The 24,412-nt window shown below is 35.7% G+C and overlaps 3 protein-coding genes across 4 annotated transcripts; 1 reads left to right on the top strand and 2 right to left on the bottom strand.

Annotated features, from left to right (window-relative positions):
- Positions 1-2: 2 nt before the first annotated feature.
- On the bottom strand, positions 3-2,324 carry LOC107551958 (beta-crystallin S-like). The gene is made up of 3 exons (XM_016233765.1): positions 2,231-2,324; positions 1,179-1,421; positions 3-368 (listed from the first exon to the last, which is right to left on the bottom strand). Exons 1-3 carry the CDS (start codon positions 2,237-2,239, stop codon positions 96-98), a joined length of 525 nt encoding a protein of 174 aa, XP_016089251.1. The 5' UTR covers positions 2,240-2,324; the 3' UTR covers positions 3-95.
- Positions 2,325-3,744: 1,420 nt separating this feature from the next.
- tbccd1 (TBCC domain containing 1) lies at positions 3,745-14,114 on the bottom strand. 2 transcript variants are annotated; one of them, XM_016233764.1, is made up of 7 exons: positions 13,758-14,114; positions 11,530-11,864; positions 11,287-11,448; positions 8,872-9,238; positions 8,396-8,582; positions 7,012-7,515; positions 3,745-4,638 (listed from the first exon to the last, which is right to left on the bottom strand). In XM_016233764.1, the coding sequence occupies exons 2-7, from the start codon at positions 11,857-11,859 to the stop codon at positions 4,407-4,409; spliced, it is 1,782 nt and encodes a 593-aa protein (XP_016089250.1). In that variant the 5' UTR covers positions 11,860-11,864; positions 13,758-14,114; the 3' UTR covers positions 3,745-4,406. The 2 variants fall into 2 exon arrangements, with proteins under 2 accessions (XP_016089250.1, XP_016089249.1); XM_016233763.1 differs by having other exon boundaries at positions 11,530-11,861.
- Positions 14,115-15,108: 994 nt separating this feature from the next.
- On the top strand, positions 15,109-23,272 carry LOC107551955 (ras-related protein Rab-5B-like). Its single transcript, XM_016233762.1, has 6 exons — positions 15,109-15,200; positions 17,283-17,568; positions 18,868-19,019; positions 19,117-19,239; positions 20,614-20,707; positions 21,459-23,272. The coding sequence occupies exons 2-6, from the start codon at positions 17,406-17,408 to the stop codon at positions 21,569-21,571; spliced, it is 645 nt and encodes a 214-aa protein (XP_016089248.1). The 5' UTR covers positions 15,109-15,200; positions 17,283-17,405; the 3' UTR covers positions 21,572-23,272.
- Positions 23,273-24,412: the final 1,140 nt, after the last annotated feature.

Below are 24,412 nucleotides of genomic sequence, written 5' to 3'. Positions count from 1 at the left end.
AATGTGTTGCTGAGTGAATCTCCAGCCAAACTTTATTTCAGCTGGAACTTCAGTGAGTCACAGCCAAATAGCCCAAGTATTGTGACACAGGGACATCACTCAGTAAAGCGACGGAAAGACTGCACGGTAGGACAGACCGCACCCCACTCCAGTGGTTTGCGGTAGTTGCCCTTCTCCAGGAAATACTGGTGGCCACGGTAGTTGGGATGCTCGTAGAAGATCCAGTAACCGTCCAGAACTTTGCACGAATGGATCTCTCTTAGACGGAACCTCTCCAGCACAGATGGACAGTCTTCAATGGACTCTATAGCCTGGCCTGTGAAGTCGGGCTTATCGTACAACTGAACCTTGTACTGCATTCCACTTGTCTGCATGGGTTGGATTTATTTGGGTAGGGGAAAAGGGTAGAAATATGTGTGCATGAAGGTTGGAGTTTGGATAAATGGGGCAAAATGACAAAAATACTATATGGAATAAGATGGCACTAATTGTGTGAAAGTCAGTTAACAATATATAATACTTGAAGACCTTCATAAGCATGTTTTGTAAATGAATGTACATTTTTATCTTGTTTGCCCAGTTTGATCTTGGAAGTTTTTTGAAGCATTTTGTAGATATCTGTTAATATATATTACAGTATTCATGCTGTAGAGAGATTCACTCAGGGCAGAAATTGTTCTGATATTTTATAGATTTAACATATCATACTTTTTATTTTATATGGAGTTGTATAAGTGTTGGAGAAGATGACCTCTAATGTCAAAACAAAGTACATAAAAGAGAATTACATTGATCTGAAATTTAATTTAGTCCTCTGTATGGTCTATTGACTAAGCCAAGCTAAACGTTTGCTTACATTACACAAGTAAGTCTGGTCTTTCAACAAGACTGAATCAAATACTGCAGACCATATGGCCACTGATTGATTGGCAAAGGCCATGTGGACTAATTAGGTTAAACTGACGTAACAGCTAGAAAATGTCTATGCATGACCTTCCACTACTCGTACTGTCCCAGGCTTTAATTGAATTCAGTTCTAACACAACATTGTGAAACCGCTTCATCATTATGCCCAGTCTAAAAACACAGCAAATCATATTTGTTCTGTTCTATACACTATTTAAGTCTTAGAAAAAAGCTCACTAATGCACGCTGTCGAATGTACCAGTTAAACTTACAAAGCGGATGAGCTTGCAGGAACTGAGACAGTCATTGAGGCCCATCCAGCCCAGGTATTCAGGATAGTCTCCTCTGGTTAGCAGATACCGGTTACCCGTGTAGTTGGGCTGCTCGTAAACCACCCAGGTGCCACTTTCCACACGAATAGAATTGCAGCAGCTCAGGTAGGTATGGAAGTCAGAGCAGTCACTGTCACGCTCATAACGGCGGCCCTGGAAGTTTTTGTCCTCGAAAAATACAATCTGAGACGGCAAGATAATGTTGTCTTGAATGACCACTTAACATCATTTCAAAATGGTTAATGTTTTTGGCCATGTTCATGCTGGTTTTGGCTGGTCGGCCAGCAAGCAATGTTCATTTTATCATGTCTGACCAATGTGACCTTGCCATTAATTGGTATCCACTGATTTTCTATGGACAATTTTCAAGATACATTAAAATATAGTAGTGATCAGCTGGTAACCTGCAACATTAACAAGTTTAACTAGCTATTAACCAGTTTATGCCAGCAACCAACCAATATTGCACATTTAAAACCTCAGATGACCATCTTAGTTTCCAAATAGTCTGATCAATAATAAAAACATAGTTTCATAAACAATCTAATTCAACACAGTCCTAAAGTACTGATCTGACTGCAGGCCAAGATGTTTAGAAAAGAGGTTCTAGAAAATAGGGCTTTTAGAAAATTGTTTTAAAAGTCAATGTCATCATTTAGGCATTGCATTGCATTCAAGTATACAAAAAATACACACATTTAAATTTCTGATGATGTCATGAAGTATCAACAATACAGCAGCACTATTTGGTAGACCTTAAATGCATTTCCCAATCATGTATTTTGTTAATAGAACTAATATATCCATATCTAACACATCCATTCATGTGCATTCACAAACTAATTTGCTGAACTAAACAAAGATGCTACACAACTTCTACATCTGCCATTAAGGTTGAGAAACCTCAATTATACATTTTTGTTTTTATAAATTATGCAACTGCACTAGATTCAGCCTCTTTTTCATTATATTCAAGTGACTTTGCTACTTACCCTGCCCATCTTGAATACTGTATTTAGTCTTGTCTGGGGAGGTGGTCTAAGTGTCCAGAGTGAATGTTTATGGGGCTGTTTAAATATGCAGCTCCCAACATCAAACTGACGAGCAGGGGAGGGCCAGATATTCACTTTGTCATGAAAATGAGATCCAAAAATCGAGTCAGTGATTCTAGCACTATTCAGTTTTTTTCCAGAAAAGCAAATGGGGATTAAAGGATAATGACTAGCCGGGCACGGGCATTCATTCACCCTGAAACAACACGGCACCCTACAACTGGACCAACCTGAACCACAACAAACACAGCACACTGGCCAGCACCTGATGCCAACAGCACTGCCAAATAAAGAGCCCAGACTCATTGGATTGTATCACGCATTGCTGAATGGCACTCATTACTCTGGCTCAGCTCTTTTCAACAGAACAGCCACTGGCAAATGAACCAACTAACTAAACTAAATCTGGAGAAAACGTGAGTGGTTTGCATATAGACCACTGAACAGGCAGTGATAATTTAGATTTTAAAATGAGAAATCTACAGTGAAATATTGTATTTAATAAAGTAACCTAGTACATATACCCTGCATCAGAATATGCACACTTCCCTGCTACCGAGTATGCAAAAAGTATTATGTGTAATGTCTGAATAGTCAGTATTCATGATAGAGTCGTATACACTCAACTGTATTCAGTGTGATTATAAAGCGTGCAGCCATCTTTCCGATTAGGCCAAGAGACATAAGTAGTCCTCAGATTCAAAACATTTTGAAAGCAAAATTTGACCACTGTGATCAGGGTGGCTTTTTTGAAATGTTTCCGTGCTGTAAGCCCTAAAAAAAGTCGTGGTTAAATTGTTCAATATCAACATGGTGGAAGTAGTGTGTATTTAAACTAATATATTACATGTGATACCAGTGTTGTTATTGTTACCTAAAAATAAAATATTACAAATCTTTTTCAGTAACTGAAATTAAAAAAAATAAGAAACTTTATTAAAAATCAGAAATGTTGGCTTTCCAACTAAGATTAAATACTAAAATTACTCCCATTCTAAAACTGAAATAAAAAAGCTATATTTTTTCTCTCCTTTTTTTTAAAACTAAACTATAAAAAAAAACACTAAAATGAAAATTATATAAAAATCTAAATATTAATAAATACTATAATACTAAAATAACACTGCTGTATACCAGCAGAAAGGTACTTTATCAGTAATTGAGGTTCTTCAACAAATTCCATTCTATTAAAGTACTACCATACTACCAGAATTCTAGGTAAAATAAAAAATAATTGCTGCTTGCTGAATTAAAGATGCATTACACACACATATTCCATTCAGCAAGCCAAAGCTAAGTGCTATTGATTCAATATGGGGTGTTGAGTTTCAGAGTCTAAAGTCCAAATAGCTAAAAATATCTCTTCAAACCGAATATGAAAATAGCTATGGTTTATTAAACAACCAAACCATTTCACCTTTAAGAAACCAAATTACTAGTCAATATTCGTGCTACAAAGCGGTCTATAGAATATGTACACTAACCTATAAAATGCTGATTCAAACATATTTCAAATGTTCATTTAAGACATGAATACATTCAAGAGACATTTTAAGTGACAGCATTGTTGGAATCTGTATTGTGAAGATACAGTAATAGTGCAATTACAGTGCAAGGCATTGTGAACATACATACAGCAAAGGAGACATATACACATTTATACTGGCCATGAGATTTCAGGAGGCAATAGCTGCAAACTCTTCAGTGAGTGTATGCGTTATGCCACGTACCAATTGAGATTTGTCAATAATTGCAGTACATATCTCATCCCCTCTAAATTCATATGAAGGCAGCAATTGGTCCCTTTCCTGTTTTAATTAAATAATGATTCTCTTAGGTTGATATTCTCTTGCATATCAACCTCTGGAATCACTGGTGTCGCATAACAAAAAGTAACAATGCTTAAACTATCAGACACCTGCAGCAATAATACAGCAACTCTAAAAACTAATCCAGCATAGATTTTTCTAGATGTCAATAATGTGACAGGACACAAAGTCCCTGTCTAAACCTGATACAGCATTGACAGTCCTCGTACCAGAAGAACGATGATGTTCGATGATCAGTTTTTTGGAAAGAGACAGCAAAATCAGCTTTTGGTTGTTTAGTTGTTCTTTTAGCAAACAGTTGGCGCCCGTCCCATTGCTTGTTCAGGTGGTTGTTCTTGGAGTATAGTCGGTCCAGAGTTGGAGGTGTGGCTGGAAGTGTGACCACCTCTGTGGTCCACAGAGGTGGAGGGGGTGAGGGCAGGAGGGAGGAGGCTGTCAAGCTCTTGTCTTTGTCCCGTCTCAAGCAACCACTCATGAAACTTCTGCTCCACTAAGGCCTGAAACTGCCGTCTCTGGACCCTTTAAAACAACAAAGACAATGCATCACTGATGCATCCAAATGTCTCAAAAGAAAAAAAAAAACTTACTGCCCATGTGATTGATTATAATGGAGATGCATTACAATTTTACATCAGATTTAATAATAATGCTAGACTTATATTAAACTAGATTTAATCGGTTTAAAAAGAAAATAAACATATCACAGAATTTTTTTTAAAGCTACATAAGCCCAAACCCCAAATATATTCATATAGTGAATACATGTTTTACACACAAATCAACAAAAAAGAAAATAAAAAATAATTCAATTCTAAAAAATAATTTAATAATAATAATAATATATATAATAGTGCTGTCAAACGATTAATCGCATCCAAAATAAATGTTTTTGTTTACCTAATATATGTGTGTTCGTGTCAACAATTCTGTGTTTTTCTGTCAATATGGGGTGCTGTGTGTACATTAATGAGGAAAAAAACTTAACTTGAATGATTTTAGCAAATGGCTGCAATATTGTTAAGAGTGAAAATTTTAAGGGGGTCTGAATACTTTCCGTACCCACTGTATATATAAAGACACACACATACAGCATATTTTACAAATATTTACATGTATATATTTATATTAATATAATTTATATTATATGTAAATATATTTAATATATAAATGTAACCTTTTTCTTAAATATATAGATGCATGTGTGTGTATTTATATATACACAGTACACACATACTATGTAAACAAAAATGTATTTTGGATGCGATTAATCATTTGACAGCACTGATATATAATAATAAAAATAATAATAATAATAACAACTACAACAACAATTGTTACAATACACCAAAATAATTTTGTTATGGAATGTTCTAAAAAAAAAAAAAACTCAAATCAACAATAAAAGTGACTAGCACAATGCGACAACGCTAGAATTCATTAAAATCAACAAAACTGTTGAAAAATAAAAATAACAAATGATATTATTCTAAAAATATAAAATTAATATAACAAATAATTTAATTTTTTATAACACACTGAAATAATGCAACAAGAAATGTACCAAAAACCCCAATAACATCAACAAAACGGTTTATAAAAAATATTATAAAAAGAGATTTTATTCTAACAATATAACAAAATTTAATAATATAATATTATTTTTTATAATAAACTGAAATAACCTTTTTGTCAAGGAATGTACACAAAAAATAATAAAAATTAAAACCAACAACAACAACAATAATTAAAGCGACTAGAACAATGTAACAGATCTAAAATGAAAAAATCATTAAAATCAGCAGAGCAGTTTACATTGCACATACCGCAATGTCTTTTGGTTCAAATTTTTGGTGTATCACTAAACCTGTGCCTATGTTTACTTAAAGGGTTAGTTCACCCAAAAATGAAAATTAGCCCATAAATTACTCACCGTCAAGTCATCCTAGGTATATATGACTTTCTTCTTTCAGACGAATCCAGTCAAGCTGTTTAATGCCACTCAGCAGGTGTTGTATGCATCAGTCCAAAAGAAGTTAAATAAAAAGCGCACATCCATAAAAAAGGGTCTCCCACGGCTCCGGGGGGTGAACAAAGGCCTCCTGTAGCGAATCGATGCGTTTTTGTAAGAAAAATCCATATTCAAAACTTAATAATCACTTTAATGTAGCTTGCGCCAATAGTTGTACACAGAAGCAGCTGATGATGTATGAGGTTAGCGTTGCTCATGCGCCGGTGAGTCTCGTGAAAACCAACGTTTGTTAAGGAAGCAAAGGAAGCAAAGTTTCCTTACTTTAGCAAAGGAAAACCAGTCTCCTCTTGGCTTATATCGAAATCCTCCGACATTCTTTACAAATCCTCGTTTTGTACTTCTAATAAGTGACCGTTGTTTTGTTTTGATCGCTCCCCTGCGCTTCCGCGTACATCACTTCTGAGCGGCGCATGCGCAAAGCTGAACTTATACGTCATCCGCCCGGAGCTGCTTCCGTGTACAACTGTTGGCGCAAGCTACATTAAAGTGATTATTACGTTTTGAATATGGATATTTTTCTTACAAAAATGCATTGATTCGCTACAGGAGGCCTTTGTTCACCCCCGGAGCCGTGTGAGACACTTTTTTTTATGGATAGGGGGTTTTTATTTAACTTCTTTTGGACTGATGCATACAACACCTGCTGAGTGGCATTAACCAGCTTGAAAGATCAAAGACAGTTTTTAATAAAACTCCGACTGGATTCGTCTGAAAAAAGAAAGTCATATACACCTAGGATGACTTGAGGGTGAGTAATTTATGGGCTAATTTAAATTTTTGGGTGAGCTAACCCTTTAACTATGATCTGAACATGGCTAAAGACAATACTACAGCCTCGAAAAGGAACGGAAAAGTGGGCTCACTTGTTTAGGTGTGCTTCCTTCACAGTCTTCTGCCAATCCTCTATTGTCTTCTCTCGGCTCTCCACGGCTTTCTGGTAGTCTGCCGGCAGGCCCCAAGGGATCTCACAGTTATCCCCCTCCATTTGAAAGGGTATCACCAGCGGGTAAAACTCAGAGGGGGGCTGGATGCGGTAGCAGCCAGTGTCTGTAGTGGAACCCTCAGCTCCAAACAGCAGAGGTTGGTCCCATAAATTGGGAACCACAGCTAGGCCCACGCTAGCCATGTGGTCCTCTAGAGTGGGATAATGTGTGTGGAAGGGGCCCAGTGTGAGAGAGACATTCCCAGGAAAGAGAAGGGGTCGAGTAGGGGTGAGGGCATGGATTGTGCAATGAGAAGAGCCGCCTACGGTCAGACGGCCGGCCACACACACCACACGAACATTCTCACAGCTCTGAATGTGGACGCTGGTCCCCACCGGGCCGAGAACCACTGTACTGTTCCTGCACTTATCCAAGGTCATAGACCTGCAAGATAAGGACTTAGTTTTACATTAATGTTTACAAACTCCAAAAATGACTAAATGACATCAGACTATGACCAGCATTTCTTTTGACATGAAGTCCAAGTAAGGCAATGCTGTTATTATTATTTGGAATGGGACATGATAGTTGACTCAACAGATTAGTTGATTAATGTGGTTAACTAGTGGACATTCATTCATTCATTTGATGCCTTATTCCATGTCAGCATCTAAGGCCAAAACTTTTCATGGAAAGAATAGGGTAAACAGTTTAAAAGTTCAAAGCTATGTAAATAAACAAATTAAGAAACATATTTAAAAGTAGGATACCGCAAATTGTCTTAAAAAGACAATAATGAAAAATGTATCGCCCATGTGCTTTTTAAGAAGTTACCTTTCAATTTCACATTCAATTGATAGCCTTCGAGAAGAATTCGAGAGTTAATTTGCAAAGACAGATAACTCAGTTTTTAACAATTTTCAAAAATCATGTTTTTCATTGTTCATTCCAATTAATCTCAAAGTTATGTTTTTGCAAATAAACTCTTCAATTCAACTTTGCAAAAAATATATTAATTTAAAATAAAAATAAAAAAATCCACTAACATTAATAATACCTTTTCTCTCTACAGACCTTTTGCACATTGCAGCTAATGTGTGCATGGAAAGATACTAACTCCAACAAGCAGTGCTAAAAAATAAATACAATGCATACACAAATGTGAACTACATATTAACACTGAACTATATAATAATAATTATTATAAAAATTAAATATATAAACATAATATAATATAGACAAACAGAGAGAGAGAAAACGTGTATTTGATACCCAATTAACAATAAAAGTGCATTTATTTTACTTTAATAAAGTGATTCCTCACCTCAGAGGAGAGAGAAGATAGATGAAAGCCTCACTGCAACGGTGGAGTTTGATGTTGGCATTATTCAGCTTTTCAGAGTCTTTGGCCAACGTCTGTTTGCAGACCTGCGACATAAGCAACAGTCGACTTCCTGGAGGAGCCATGTGGGTATTTCTGAATATTTTGGCTTTCTTTAGGGTGCCCTCTACTACAAAACAAAATATGAAGTGTTAGTGATATTATAATCTGGTTAACCATCAATCATTTTAAGCTAGACAAAATCAAACAATTGTATTAAAGATGATGGTTTTGGTACTGTTATGTAAATTACATCTTTGTATATAAAAAGTTTACATTTCCACTCAGCACTCACGCACAATTTAAATGAAACTAAACCTCAAATATTCCTAAAGAACGTTAGATTTGTGAAACTTTAAAAATCCCAGGGGAAAAAATCACCTACAACTTTACTGCTTTGACAAGAACTTCCAGTTTACCTTGCAGTGCCCATGCCAGTTTCTTTCCCGACTCTGAGCAGGTGGAGATGCCGAAGGGATTGAGGCAAAGGGCCTGATGCAGAAACCCCTGGAACTGCTGCAAAGAGTAGGAGCGGCTGAGTTTGGAGAATCCCGCCTGGGACTGCAGTGGAGAGCGGCTGAGGAGCTTGTGGATTGGGTGCACGGTACGGCTATGGCTCACAGATCCTTCCAGCAACAAACTGAGGCTTTCCAGGGCCTCTGAAGTGAGCTGGCTGTCACGCAGAACCTGTCCTGAACTGCTCAGCTGGCCTGGCTCTACTAGTAACTCCAAAAGCTCAGACAGGTGTGTTTGCATGAAAGAAAGATGAGCCTGGTCGTCCCAGTTCTGGTAAAACAGAAGGAACAAAAAAAACACTATGCAAAAGTGTTCTCTCTACACTGTAATCATTATACACCAAAAAAACAGATATTTTATTCCTACAGTATTCAGGCATAATATAATGTATACCTGACTGTCTGAGTAACAAGGTAAAGCACATCCAGAGTAGAGATGCACCGATTGACCGGCCAGTGATCGGAATCGGGACGATTTTTCGCATGACCGGCCCGGATCGGTGACCAGCCGGTCAGTCTCACGTCTTGCCGGTTCCAAGCCGATCCTTTTATTGCCAGCGGCGCCGGCAATGACGTCACAGCCACGCGCACACTCACAGTCGTGTGTAAACATGTCATTTTGTTTGAGAATGATTCTAATTTTAATTGCATTCAATGTAAACGGCGACTGATAATGTATTTATGTCGTACCAGATGAGGTTTGCACAGCCTGAGTGAGTGCGTGAGAGAGACATCACACACAAAGTAACTCACAGAAATTTATAGATGCATACTGCGGTAGAAAAAAAAAAAGATATTTACAAAATATGATTTAGGTAAGCAACATTATACGGCCATGATGTTTCCCCGAATATCAATACCAACACGATTGCAACAATGTGACACTGATTTTATACAATAATATTTCAATAAACAAGAAGTTAAAATTAAGTGACTGTTTTTGCTCAATTTCGCTGACGAAAATAGTTCAGATCAAAGCCACAGCAGAACTGTTGTGTGTCTCCGAGCAACACACAGCGGTGTTTCGTTACTGAATGAATCCACGTTTTTGAATGAATCGAGTGAGTAAATGATTCAGTGGCCCATTCATAATGACAGTCACTTGCCTCGTTTCTGAATGAATCAGCCGTTTGAATGAATCGGTTGAATGAATGAATGAATAAATAACGCACTCATTAAAACAGACATTTGCCGCCACCTACTGGTGGTTTAGTCATATTTAAAAGTTTAATTGCATTTTTCCAACATTTGTGTTTAAAAAAATATGTAAAACATTAATCTTATAAAATTATTTATGCATTTGAAATTTTGCAGTGTAAATGCATCTAATGCCACTTCAGATGCAGCTTCTGTTTCCTCAGCAGTGAAAAGATGTTAATACTAATTCCATTTGAATGGTAACAACTCTACAGTTTCTTACTATTCTAACTAAATTCATTGAAACAAAGTAAGAACTTGATGTGAAAGATGACACATTTAATAAGGTTAGGGGAAAAAAAATTGACCATTTATAAACATAGTGAGAAATGACATCTGTTTTGTTACATACAACAACTCATTTTAAGTTAACTATTTCTTCCTCTTTCCAGTCAGAGCACTTTATTTTGAGAGTTGTTTAAGTGAGAGAAAATCTGTAACTTAGTCCAGACTGGGGGAATTGTAATGTTTAATAATTTATTTTATTATGAAAATAATTTTTGCATTGACATTTGCATAGATTTTTGTTTGTATATGCTGTCAATTATATTTCTTAGAAAGAAAATTGGAATCGGCAAAAATCGGTATCGGCAGGTCTCACTTCCAAAAAATCAGAAATCGGAATCGGCCAATAAAATTGCATTCAGTGCATCTCTAATTCAGAGGACACATAAAATCTGATGATGTCTGAGGACTTCACCCCAAATGTAAAAAAAATAAGAGCTTATATTTTGCATAAGGAAAATTAAACCATTTTTAAAAGATTTGTAATATTTTATTAATATTTAAATTATTTTACATTATTTTCAGGATACCAAATTTCAATTTCATTAATTAAATAAAATAAAAACAAACAAATATATTTCTGTTATATTTAATTATTAACTATTTGTACATATACATAAAACAACTTTTATGCTCAACTAGGCTTTAAAGGAACATAGAGATTATATAGAGATTTTATAACCAAATGAAAGTCTTTACTGTCACTTTTGATCAATTTAATTCATCCTTGCGGAATACAAGTATTAATTTATAAAAAAAAAAAAATTCTAACTGACCCCAAACTATATCAAATATATGAAGACATGACTCATGTTTTCATAAAATTCACCCACACACCTTATTTTGGGAGCTTATTTTGGTGTCTCTCTCAGAGGAGGAAGAGGGAGATCGTGATCTGGGACTTGGCCACTCTTCCCCAATCAGTGACGTGCGGAGAGAGATTCGGTTCAGTTGCTGTAGATACAGGAAGAGTAGAAATTGCAGAGTGTCCACTGACAGCTAAAAGAAGAGAGAGAAAATGATTAGTACAGCAGAATGGCAATCATACTTTCTAACAGCACTACACCATTTTTCTCTTACCTTACAACGCTGCCTGTCGAGTTCCTTAGGAGTGTGGCATTGCGACAGAGCTTCTGCCCACTCTAATCTCTGCTCTGCAGAACGAGGCATCAACAGATCAAAAGTTTCAAAATACAGCCAGGCAAGCTCCTCTGCCAGCTGCAGTTTGCCACAAGCGATGTGTCGCCACATGTGCCAACCAAGCCTGGGGAAGCAGCCATCCCGGGTCCGAACATAACAAGCCATCTTGCGCAGATAATGCATGCTCAATTTGCTTGGGGGTGTGGCAGGAAGCACCCCGATCAGGAAGGGCTCCAGACGTGGCCATACACATGCTGTGTATTTGTCCATTTCTACTGAAGGAAAAAGATTTGTTCAAACCAGTGAGCTGAGTCAGGGAGAAAGTATCAATTCACCAATAACATGGCTGTGTACATCCATAAGTGAAAATGGTAACAACAGAAAGACTGGATAGAGTTCACAATACATTCGGAAAGTCAAGGTAAGAATTGTATCATATCTAACCAATCTGAGCTAGATGTATGAGGTAAAAATCAAGCAATTTCCAAAGGAACCACTTGATGGCCTTGTTAAAATGAACTTGCAATATTTCCATGACAACCACATCATTCCAGTATATCCTCCTGACTACCAGCTATGGAGTTTTGTCCACTGTAGAGGACATCATGTTTTAGCGATTTCTCTGAGACGTTACATGTCACAGTTTTAAGTCTGGATGTCCTGTACAGAGCACATTCAGGGCTTTCCAGAGATACCAAATGATTGGATGTTTCACCATCACCACTCCCTCTCCTTGGTCTTTCAAAATGGCTGACATTCATTTAGTGATCAAATGTAACACCCTAATGGAAATATGATAATATTTTGTAATTATCATTTAAATCTGACTAATTGACAAATTGACTGACAATCTCAGGAAAATGTTATGGGGTTTCAAATCAAAATATTGACCTTCTGTTATGAAACAGGACATCAATTTCATACATGTCCATTGTAGAGGACACCAGGACTTAACGCATGTTTAGTACACATTTTGGGAGAAAAAATTATATATCAATATTCCTATTAAATATTAGATATTATTATAAAAATCTTGCTAATTATTACTCCCATTATTGCACTTATTTGTTCATTCAATGTTGCCCCAAAAAGACATTAATATGCAAATTAGATACAGTTTATAGATACATTGCATATAATGGGAAAACTCGTTTATGGCTATTTTACACACATTTTGCATAAAGAATTTTTTTTTTCAAAATATCTTTCATGACATAGTTGAGAATCATCTTTATATAAACTTTAGTATAAAAAAATGAAAATTGATTTCTAAATTATATAGCAATATTCCTATGAAAAATTAGATATTATTATGGAAATCTTGCCAATTATTACTCCCATTATTGCACTTGTTTTTTCATTCAATGTTGCCCCAAAAATACATTAATATGCAAATTAGATACAGTTTATAGATACATTGCATATAATGGGAAAACTCGTTTATGGCTATTTTACACACATTTTGCATAAACAAAAATGTTTTTTCAAAATATCTTTCATGACATAGTTGAGAATCATCTTTATATAAACTTTAGTATAAAAAAATGAAAATTGATTTCTGGTTAAAACAAAAATCCCACTCTTTTTGCCTTTTCATGTTTATTCATGTCTTTTTATTTTTTGTAAAAAACAGGAGTTTTTAAAGTCCTCTACAGAGGACATGGCATATCATATGAATAAAATATAATTTTTCAAATTTATTTTTTGACATTTTTCTTATGCTCTAAACAATGTAATGACATGACAAAATACTAAATTCACAAAACGTTTTTTTCCTGGTAGTCAGGAGGATATATACTTGTTTAATTTGTTTTTAAGTCATACCATTTCATTTTATGAATGGGAAACATTACCATTAACAACAGTATAATATATGCTTTATCTTTATTAATTCAACAGTCATTGAAGTTTATCATTATGTCAAATCCAATTTTCTTAATTAAAATGTTCCACATCAATCCAGAATGTTTTTGTATGTATTGTATACAATGGAATAGAAATGGCTACCCTTACGCCAACTCAAGTATCCAAACACAGAAAACGAGGTTTTGCTAAATATTTATATTACTAATAACAATGATGTCAAACTTTCAGCCGACTTTATGAGCAGCAAGTTTAGCAACATCTTTTCCAAAACTACTGACTCGCCTCTTTTCTCCTTAACTTACCTGATCATTGAAAGTTGTAGGGCTTCAAAAGGTGGTCACCATTGCTTCATGGGTTAATATATAATAAACATATACAACATATATATTTAAACTGAAATGCTTTCCAATGCGGTTCACACTGATGCGCGCGCGATGCTGTGCCGCTCAAAACTTCATTACTTACATCCTTTCATTCACTCCACCATTATTAGAAGCCCACACAACCACCAAACCGTCACTTTAAAATAATAAGCTAGTTCAAGTCTAATCAACATGTAAGATCTCTAAAGAAATATCACCACTAAGAAAACAAACAACGATAAAACAGCAGCACAACTGTTCGTGAGCGGTTGCCATGTCTGCGTCACAACGTGACGTAACACAGATGCAGTCCGACCGTTTTTCAACATAAAAGTCCTGTGATGGTCATATGTTGAGTTGATTGATGTCTTGACAAAATGCATACAAAAACAGCATTTTTGCTAGCAGGGATGACAATCACGATGATTACATAATATTTGGTGTTATTTATAAATCTTGAATTATTCGTTCGGAACAAAGACAGCCTTCTGTTAGAAGCATAGGTATGAAGTGCTCCCGATTTCAAAATAAAAGTTAGTCTAATATTTAAATTATTTAATTGTCTTATTTGTGTTTTAGTAAATGTAAGCTAGTTTTAATTCTGTTTTTCAAAATATTTTATATTCTTTCAAATAAAATATACACAGACCTAAATAAGAGCTATATAAGACAGTAGTGTGTGACATTTTAAGCTTAGTCCTTCCAAAAGCGAAACAATATCAACCTTATATTAAGACTGCCCATATATTACTATTTATACACAAATTCGTAATGAAAAAAAATGCTTTGACTTGTATGGCTCACTGCGCATGCGCGGATGTGCAGGAAGTGCTCGCAGACCACCGAATGGTCATATGTTGAGTTGATTGATGTCTTGACAAAATGCATACAAAAACAGCATTTTTGCTAGCAGGGATGACAATCACAATGATTACATAATATTTGGTGTTATTTATAAATCTTGAATTATTCGTTCGGAACAAAGACAGCCTTCTGTTAGAAGCATAGGTATGAAGTGCTCCCGATTTCAAAATAAAAGTTAGTCTAATATTTAAATTATTTAATTGTCTTATTTGTGTTTTAGTAAATGTAAGCTAGTTTTAATTCTATTTTTCAAAATATTTTATATTCTTTCAAATAAAATATACACAGACCTAAATAAGAGCTATATAAGACAGTAGTGTGTGACATTTTAAGCTTAGTCCTTCCAAAAGAGAAACAATATCAATATCACTATTTATACACAAATTCGTAATGAAAAAAAATGCTTTGACTTGTATGGCTCACTGCGCATGCGCGGATGTGCAGGAAGTGCTCGCAGACCGATAACCAGATCGACAACCGAACAGCCACCACCAAAACAGCCGCGACTAGCAACTACAGGTAAATATCGCTAATGCTGGTAGTTTCGTGTGACTCTATGTATGTAAAAGAGGTGTGATTATTTTAGAAATTGGTGTTCATGGCACCGCTCGGCCCGCTTCGCCTGGATCGAGACGAGTCACGTTAATGATCAGAGTCTATGCTGCGCTTCTAATGCATCATATCAGATACAGTCACCTGACTGTCAGAGTTATGGATTAGATCTCACACACACACACACACACCGGATTATTACAGTTATGCATTAGTTCAGTAGACATACTTGATTATTTGAGTTATTTGTCAGATGAGTCGACATAGCCTACTCCTGATTATCAGATTTATTCATCAGGACCAAAAGACATGCACCTGATTACTAGATTTATTATTCAGATCAGTAGACATACACCTGCTTATTGGATTTATTATTCAGATCAGTAGACATACCTGATGATTGGAGTTATTATTCAGATCAATAGATTTACGCCTGATTTTTAGAGTGATTAATCAACTCGATAAACTTTCGCCTGATATTTTAAGTTGCTAATCAGATCGATGGACATACACTTGGTTATAAGAGTGATAAATCACATCAGTAGAGGTATGCTTGATTATTAATGTTATTAATCAGAAATACATTCACCGGATTATTGGAGTTATTATTCAAATCAATAGACATACTTGACTATTAGAGTTATTATTCAGATCTATAGACTTTCACATGATTATTATATTGGTTAATCAGATCAACAGACATACACCTGATTATTAGACTTACACCTATTTGTTGGACTTATGCATTAAATTACATGCAGTATACAGATGACATACTGGTAAGAATTCTGGATTAAAGATGTTGTGTAAAACTGGTCTAATAGGCAGGTTATGAATATATTTTAGATGAAACACAACATTCAAATGGACAAATGCTGCATCATGCAGTGGCCACCCTATAATTTTACTATGTGATCAAATGTGAGTGCAAATCATGGTAACTCTTAATTTTACAATGTAAATGTCAAATAATATGTGTAAATGTAATTCATTACAACAACATTGCCAACATAACTGTACATATACAATCAGGTCAACAAAGTTGTTACATATAAAGTGCACATTGTTATTTTACTAACACTTTATTTAATGCCTTTATATTGCTGGATGAGATGGCCAGCCGACTTCGACCATGTACTTAAATATTATAATATATATTATATTATAATATAGCTATAAATATTTGCAAACCCATGCAAACTCGGAGAGCAGAACAGCACACGACTGAGAAACCACAAAGAGGTGACAGTTTCACAAACCTGGTGGTTTTCCACCTGCAAAACATCTAGTTTATTGATCATTGTTTATGCCGGCATCCATTACAGGAGGAATTTGCAACAATAAAATTAATTCTTTTGGAGAAATGGTGGATTTGGAATGTATGAGGGGGCTGTACTTTGAGTAAACAGATACTTTCACTGAGATGCTGAGATAAGAGTTGATTTTTTTCATGCTATGCCCAATAAATCAATCTTGAAGTTCACTCTAGGTTAGATACTTGCCACCTTGTTTTCTTGAAACATTTTTAAACTGTTGAACCAGAAATATTATTCATGACATTTTATGACTGACACACAGATTTAAACGGTCATGAGGATGTTTAGCAATGCGGTCTTACCTCAGAAATGTTTTTGTGATGCTTTACGCACCAGCTTCCCTATTTCTGATGAGAACTGATTCACTACATAGAGCATCTGTGGTTTTGACTGCTGACTTGAACGTTATAATTTGGCTGTGTATTGAAGGAGAAACTGAAGTCAACTGTATTCTCACTTCTGTCCACCAATTTTGCTTATTATTTTATTTTATCTTATTTTTTGTTTAGTTTTGCTATAGCCAAAATAGTAACCCAGAAATGAAAAATTTGGCATAATTTACTCACCCTCATGACTAGCTGTCTTCTGTGGAACATAAAAAAAGATGTCTCAGCATGTTTTGAATTTTCAGTAAGGTAACTCTCCTTTACCAGAATGTTTTAGTTGTAAGTTACTTTCTCTATCTTTACCCGTTCCACTTACATTCTACTCTTATTGTTGTTGATTTTTTTAGCATCACAGTCTGACAGCTGTCCACACAACTTTAAAAGAAGTCTCCAGAAGTCACAAAAAAAAAACTTGTTGAGTTGCTGCTTTTAGAGACGCTGTCAGGGAGGACGGCCACCCTTCCTACATCATGAGCACTCGCGGGACCGGCAGGGCCAATGGAAGCCTACCTCAGACCAAGATCTGCCAGTTCAAATTGGTGCTGCTGGGAGACATGGCTGTCGGCAAGTCCAGCCTGGTGCTGCGTTTTGTTAAGGGCCAGTTTGATGAGTTTCAGGAGACCACCATTGGAGGTGAGGCATAGGTGATGAATTTGAATTAAGTTCATAAAGATGGGTAATGGGTATTGATATTTAGGTAGATTTTGCTTGGTTTATTGCATTTGCATTACTACATACAGTACCGTTCTAAAGATTGAGGTCAGTAAGATTTAGTTTTTGAAATAAATGCATACTTTTATTCAGCATAGACGCATAAATGCTGTTCTTTTGTACTTTCTATTCATCAAAGAATCCTTAAAAATGTATCTCCAGCATTGATAATAATAAATGTTTCTTGAGTTCTGAAAGATCATGTGACTCTAAAGACTGGAGTAATGGCTGCTAAAAAATCAGCTTTGCTCTCAGAGAAATAAATTACATTGTAAAATAACACATTGTCATAATATTTAACAATACTACTGTTTTTGCTTTTATTTTTTTGTGCAAATAAATGCAGCCTTGGTATGTAAAATAGATTTCTTTCAAAAAAATTACAAATATTACTGACCCCAAAGCTCTGAATGGTATTGTACATAATTGTGTAGATTCTTTTACCATGCACAACCAGTTGTGCCACAGGAACACTGGTTTGAAAAAAAAAACAGTTGCACACCTAGAATTTTGCCCATTACCCCTGCTTTGCAAATAAACACTTCAAGAGCAGGACGAATACCAGAGAGAACTTTGTAAATTCAGAGTCAGCAGTGCTGAGAACACACTTGTGGATTCTTTATAGCCATCTATAACCTTGTGTTAATTGATCTTATATTTAGTCATAGCAGTAGATGTCATCACGTGTGAGTATGATGACAAAATCAGGTTCATTATCTCTGAGTATAATGGTCACACTAGTATTTGCAAACATTGTTATAGGCTTTGGCTCTCATAAATTAGAATCAGACAGATACCGTACAAATGGACTTATTGCAACACTAATATCAGACTGGAGTTCTTGCTAAAGCAATAAAGCACTTGAGATCATGAATTGCAGTGATTTTACCATGGTTAGGGGGTATTTTTAGGCATGAACCGAAGGTAAAGTCACATTAAAACACAGCCTTGAGTGGCTTATTGCTTTAATAAAACTGCAGCAACAGCAGTATGATAAAAGACACAGATGTTCAATGAATAAGTAATTCCAATAAATTACAGTTATTTAAAAAATGACATTAATAATAGTAATCAGAATAAATAATTCTACTGCCAAGTAAATTGTTCATTAGCTTAAATATGTTGTTTACACTTGCTTTAGTCTTGCTGCATTTATATGTCAATATCAAGACACATCATATTATTAATCTTTGAAACTTTTTGTCTGTTGTCCACCATCAGCTGCGTTCTTGGCACAGTCTGTTTGTCTGGATGACACTACAGTGAAGTTTGAGATTTGGGACACGGCTGGACAGGAGCGCTACCACAGCTTGGCCCCCATGTACTACCGTGGAGCCCAGGCGGCTATTGTAGTTTTTGACATCACCAAGCCTGTAAGTTTACAATGGTACACTCTTCATACAAAGGATATAAAGTTTTATTTGGTAAAATAGTAGATTTGTTGCTTAGTGTTTAGCCATGTGTTTGTAGGAAACATTTGAGCGAGCGAAGGCTTGGGTGAAAGAGCTGCAGCGGCAGGCCAGTCCCAATATCGTCATTGCTCTCGCAGGAAACAAGGCTGACCTAGCGGACAAAAGACTCGTGGAGTATGAGGTCATATCATTTTTTATCATATTTCAAGACATGGGAGGTGTTAGGTTCTTTCCTGACATTAAAGGGGCAAAAAGAATCACATTGTTGTTTGATTTATAAATACCTCTGGGATTGTTGTGTGTGTAGTGTGCTGCTGTTTTTATTTCAACGCACACAGAACAGAATAAAAACGTTTCAGTGTCAATGGAGTACCATTCAAAAGTTTGTGGTCGGTAAGAATTTTTCATGTGTTTGTAGGAAACATTTGAGCGAGCGAAGGCTTGGGTGAAAGAGCTGCAGCGGCAGGCCAGTCCCAATATCGTCATTGCTCTCGCAGGAAACAAGGCTGACCTAGCGGACAAAAGACTCGTGGAGTATGAGGTCATATCATTTTTTATCATATTTCAAGACATGGGAGGTGTTAGGTTCTTTCCTGACATTAAAGGGGCAAAAAGAATCACATTGTTGTTTGATTTATAAATACCTCTGGGATTGTTGTGTGTGTAGTGTGCTGCTGTTTTTATTTCAACGCACACAGAACAGAATAAAAATGTTTCAGTGTCAATGGAGTACCATTCAAAAGTTTGTGGTCGGTAAGAATTTTAATTGTTTTGAAAAAAGCCTCTCATGCACATGAAGAAAGCATTTATTTGATCAAAAATACAGTAAAACAGTAATATTGTAAAATATTATACTATTTAAAATAACTGTTTTCTGTTTTAATATATTTTATAATGTAATTATTCTAGTGATAGCAAAGCTGAATTTTCAACAGCCATTACTTCAACAGTGTCACGTTCCTTCAGAAGTCATTCTAATATGGCGATTTAATGTGCAGGAAATTGCTTATATAAGTGCTTACTATTATCAATGTTTTGTGAGAACCGTGATACACAAAGTATTGAGATGAAATTTTGTTATTGACCAAATACTTATTTTCCACCATAATTTGCAAATAAATTCTTTAAAAATCCTACAATGTGATTTTCTGGATTTTTTTTCTCATTTTGTCTCTCATAGTTGAGGTATACCTATGATGAAAATTACAGGCCTCTCTCATCTTTTTAAGTGGGAGAACTTGCACAATTGGTGGCTGACTAAATACTTTTTTGCCCCACTGTACATTTATTCAGGATTTTTTGATGAATAGAAAGTTCTAAAAAAACGCATTTATGTGAAATCGAAATCCTTTGTAACATTACAAATGTCTGTACTGTCACTTTTGAACAATTTAAAGTATATTTGTGTGTGTGTGTATATATATATATATATATATATATAGTTGTGTTAATGGTGGTACATTTTATATTATAATATATTTCAGCCCAAACTGTTGACTATTCTCTAATGTCTTGTGTGCAGTAACCAAGACATTCATTTTACATGTATGTACAGGAAGCCCAGACATATGCAGAAGACACAGGCTTGCTTTTCATGGAAACCTCTGCCAAGACTGCAATGAATGTAAACGAGTTGTTCCTGGCCATTGGTGAGTGTTAAAGCCGTCTTCTTACTAGTGTACTCTGTACAGGTTATTGGTACTACAGTGAAGCTATATTATCTACAACTGTCATCATTGTGACAGACCTTGATTTTTTTTAAATAAGTAATTTATATATAAAAAATTTTTTTTAATAAGAATAGTTACTATTGTATTTTAAGAAAAACTATGATTACTTGGGTAAGTGCTTGTAAGGGGCTACAAACTATTTTTAGTATTTGGTTTACGGGTAGAATTAAAAATTCACATGGCATACTGTCCCAGTACCAGATTTTCCAGATTGTTAGTAATTTCTTAATTATGTTGCATTATTCTTTATCTGTAAAGTTGTGATGAAACAATGTAGCGAGATCTGATCTTTTCAATTGTGACGTACATCCGAGTGAAACAGACTATCAAAAAAAGTGTTTCTTTCAATCGGTTGTTGATTAGATGGAGGCAGATCTGAACCCAACCTTCAGTTGATTGTAAGAAAAGGTCAGGGTTTAAACGAATGATTGAAGGTGTCTGGCATATGTCACCAAAGAGAATTCTGTTTTACTGGCTTATCAAGTTTTTGACATTTTGATTAAAAATTAAAAGTAAAAAAAAATTAACTATTCACAATAAAATTAATAACATTATTTAGAAAATTGAGTGAATTTCATTTCATGCCAAATTTAAACAAAAGATTAACATTATGAACAGTGTTCAGGCTCTTGGTTTTTCATTCAACTCTTTTATTTGTATTATTCAATAGCAAAAAAGATGCCAAAAACAGACACCCAAAACCCCACGCATGCTGCCCGACACAGGGGGGTAAACCTGCAGGACCCAGATGCACAGTCCACTCGAAGCTGCTGTGGGAACTAAAGGCCTGTCAACACTCCATCACAGGAGACCACCGACACTTTCTCCTTTTTCCAAAAATCCCACCCTTCACCCTTTCACCTCCTAAGATGGCTAGGGAAAGAAATAGAAAGAGAGAGGAATAACTGAAAGAGATTGAGGGAAAATCCCTCAGTGATGCCATAAAGAGATTTTTCAAGGAAGACTTCTGATGGACAGGGCCGAAAGCGAACGGACGATGGACTCTGTCATATCTGGCAGTAAATATGGATTCTGTATTATAATTATTATTAGTCAACAATAATTTCAGCCTGTGTTCATTTTCATTATGCAAGCAGCAGGGTGTCACCCAAAGAGATGAGAGATACAGGAACACAGAAGAATTATTTCATCGACAAATCCTGTTCTCAGTCCTGGAATGAACCGAGATGGTCCATAATGCCCACCTTAAAACAGCTAGAAGTCTTCAAGCATCCGTAAGAGTATCCATATGCTCTGGGCTCTCCCATTCTGATCCCAACTCTAACACTGGAAGGACGTCAGCACCTTAACCTAAACTAACCCTTGCAATTGTTCAACCATGAGCCAGCCACATCTACTAAATTTTTTAAACTACAAAAGGAACACTGAAGCAGAAGTTTTTCTTTCACCCTGAGCTTGTTTTTTCAGCCTCCAGCTTTATTTATTACCTTTATTTGAACTGGTCTCCCTTACGTAACTCGTTATTCATCTTATACCCAAAAAGTATTGAAGAACATCAGTGTTGTCTTCCCGATCCCATTTCCTTCTCCTGACCACATTGACCTTGAAGTTCAGTGTTGAAGTTAACGAAACAACAGCAAGCTCTACGATGTCTTCTCTACGTTCTGGTCGCTTTGTGTAAACTACTGTTTGAGAAACAATCAACAAATCATTTACAGCATATTGGCAGCAACCAGATGACTGATCGTAAACCAGAATAACGCACATTGATTCGTCTGGAAAAGGAAGTCATGCAATACCAGGCCAATGTCTCAGTATGTGTTATTAAAAAGCAACAAAAATATTCAAGCGCCCACAAATCAACAACGTGAATGATTTAGCAACCAATGCTGTGCGATACGTCGGGACGGCAAATAGCAGCAAGGGAATTTTTGGCCCGCAAAGCCCCTGAAAAAGTGGAAAAAAACAGAAGTGCCTACTCCGTTTTTTCCGTGTTCTTTGTTTTAGGCTTGTTTGAGGTCGTCAGACTGCTGAAAAGTAGCGTTGTACAGGCAATAACCTGTAAGAATAATTCGTTGAGCGTGTTAGTAACAGTCATTTCTGAAGTTTTGTTTTATGGATGCTGTTTGTTGAGGTGTATAAAAATGAATTTTATTTAAAATTGATTTTAGTCAGTAATTTAATGGGTTACCAATACATTTTTATGATCATTTAGGGAATTAATTCGGTATCATGATATGGTGTCACACAGCTAGAAGTCATTTGTCATGTGTCTTCAGGTCCACCTTTTTTGTGGAATAGATCTGATCTCCTGTTAACACCTCTGTGAACTGAAATGTTAAATAAAGCTGTGCTGTTCTGCTATGAATGAAATGTGGCTTTTTGACTAGCCTTGAGCTAAACCTCTGCTAACTGTCATTAATGAGGAAATAGCATTCAACAGTTGTCCAGCTGCACCCATGTGACATGTAATATTTACCCTTAAAGGAACTAAATGCCACTAGCAGCACCAAATGATATCACAAACATAATGACCAAACAGGTTTCTCAAATGCTCCTGGTGCTAAATGCTAATAGATAGCTCTCTAGGTGTGTTGTGCTGCATTCCACATACAGAACTTTGGAATTCCCCCTCCTCCTGTTTGAATATAACCGGAATGGCACTCGAGGTCAACCATCCAACTTGAAAAGTCATTAAGAAGTGTAATTTGACGTCATTTTAAAGATGGCTGAGACTACAGCAGCATTCCATTGGTTATTTTGAACTGGAAATGGGAGAACTTGAGATTTGTGTGGAGCAGGACATGACTGGAATGGTTTGAGATCGGAATAGGGAAATGTAATTTCTAATATAGCGTGCTGCAGGAAAACCCAGAAACAAGTGAGCATTGTTGCACTTCCTAATCCATTGTTCAGAAGTTAATGGGTTTTAGTTAAATGCCTTAAAGTTTGTGGTTAACACAAGAGCAAGATATTTTCACATTTTATTCTATGACATAAAATACATCAGTAATATCCTACACATGATTTCTTAATGTCTTGAAACAAGAAAACCTGTATACTCACTAGTCCACTTCTACAGCCTTGTGTTTACTCTCAATTGAATTTTTAGTCTGTTTATTGCCTAACATTAGCTTTTTACTTCTAGGAATTGCATTTATGCTTCAAAATTCATATAAATATGTGTTGTTTTCACAAACGAATAACATATTTCACAAATTAAGATTATCTTTATGAATGTCTAAGTATCATAAACTTTTGTTGGTCACAGAGCTCATTTTCTGTGGTTATATGGTTTCTATGGTTATACTGTAGATATTGCTACTTTAAATATATTAACTATATTATATGTACACTGGAAAAAATGTGTAGAATATCATGCATTTTCACAAAACTTCAACTAAAAATGTAAAATCTAAAAATGCACATAGACCTATATGACAGCCGCTATTCTTAAGCCGCTTTGGATAAAAGCATCTGCTAAATGACTAAATGTGACCCTGGACCACAAAACCAGTCTTAAGTGTCAATTTTTCAAAATTGAGATTTATACATCTGGAATAATAATTATAAGCTTTCCATTGATGTATGGTTTGTTAGGATAGGGCAATCTAGGTGTGTTGTGCTGCATTCCACATACAGAACTTTGGAATTCCCCCTCCT

Source organism: Sinocyclocheilus grahami, unplaced genomic scaffold, assembly GCF_001515645.1.
Source record: "Sinocyclocheilus grahami isolate Dianchi unplaced genomic scaffold, SAMN03320097.WGS_v1.1 scaffold438.1, whole genome shotgun sequence".
In the NCBI taxonomy this organism is placed as follows: Eukaryota; Metazoa; Chordata; class Actinopteri; order Cypriniformes; family Cyprinidae; genus Sinocyclocheilus; species Sinocyclocheilus grahami.
Note: the sequence above shows the minus strand (reverse complement) of the source record. Positions and strands in the feature narration are given on the sequence as shown.

Bases quoted from the DNA above. Each gene is read 5' to 3' on its own strand.
- tbccd1 (XM_016233764.1), bottom strand. From the start codon at position 11,859: ATGGACAAATACACAGCATGTGTATGGCCACGTCTGGAGCCCTTCCTG. The intron at 11,449-11,529 runs GTAAGAGAAAAA...CTCTTCTTTTAG, and splicing joins TCGACAGGCAGCGTTGTAAG to CTGTCAGTGGACACTCTGCA. The intron at 9,239-11,286 runs GTGTGTGGGTGA...CTGTTTTACCAG, and splicing joins AAATAAGCTCCCAAAATAAG to AACTGGGACGACCAGGCTCA.
- LOC107551958 (XM_016233765.1), bottom strand. The intron at 369-1,178 runs GTAAGTTTAACT...CAACCCATGCAG, and splicing joins CCTGCAAGCTCATCCGCTTT to ACAAGTGGAATGCAGTACAA.
- LOC107551955 (XM_016233762.1), top strand. From the start codon at position 17,406: ATGAGCACTCGCGGGACCGGCAGGGCCAATGGAAGCCTACCTCAGACC. The intron at 19,020-19,116 runs GTAAGTTTACAA...ATGTGTTTGTAG, and splicing joins TTTTTGACATCACCAAGCCT to GAAACATTTGAGCGAGCGAA. The intron at 19,240-20,613 runs GTCATATCATTT...ATGTATGTACAG, and splicing joins AAAGACTCGTGGAGTATGAG to GAAGCCCAGACATATGCAGA.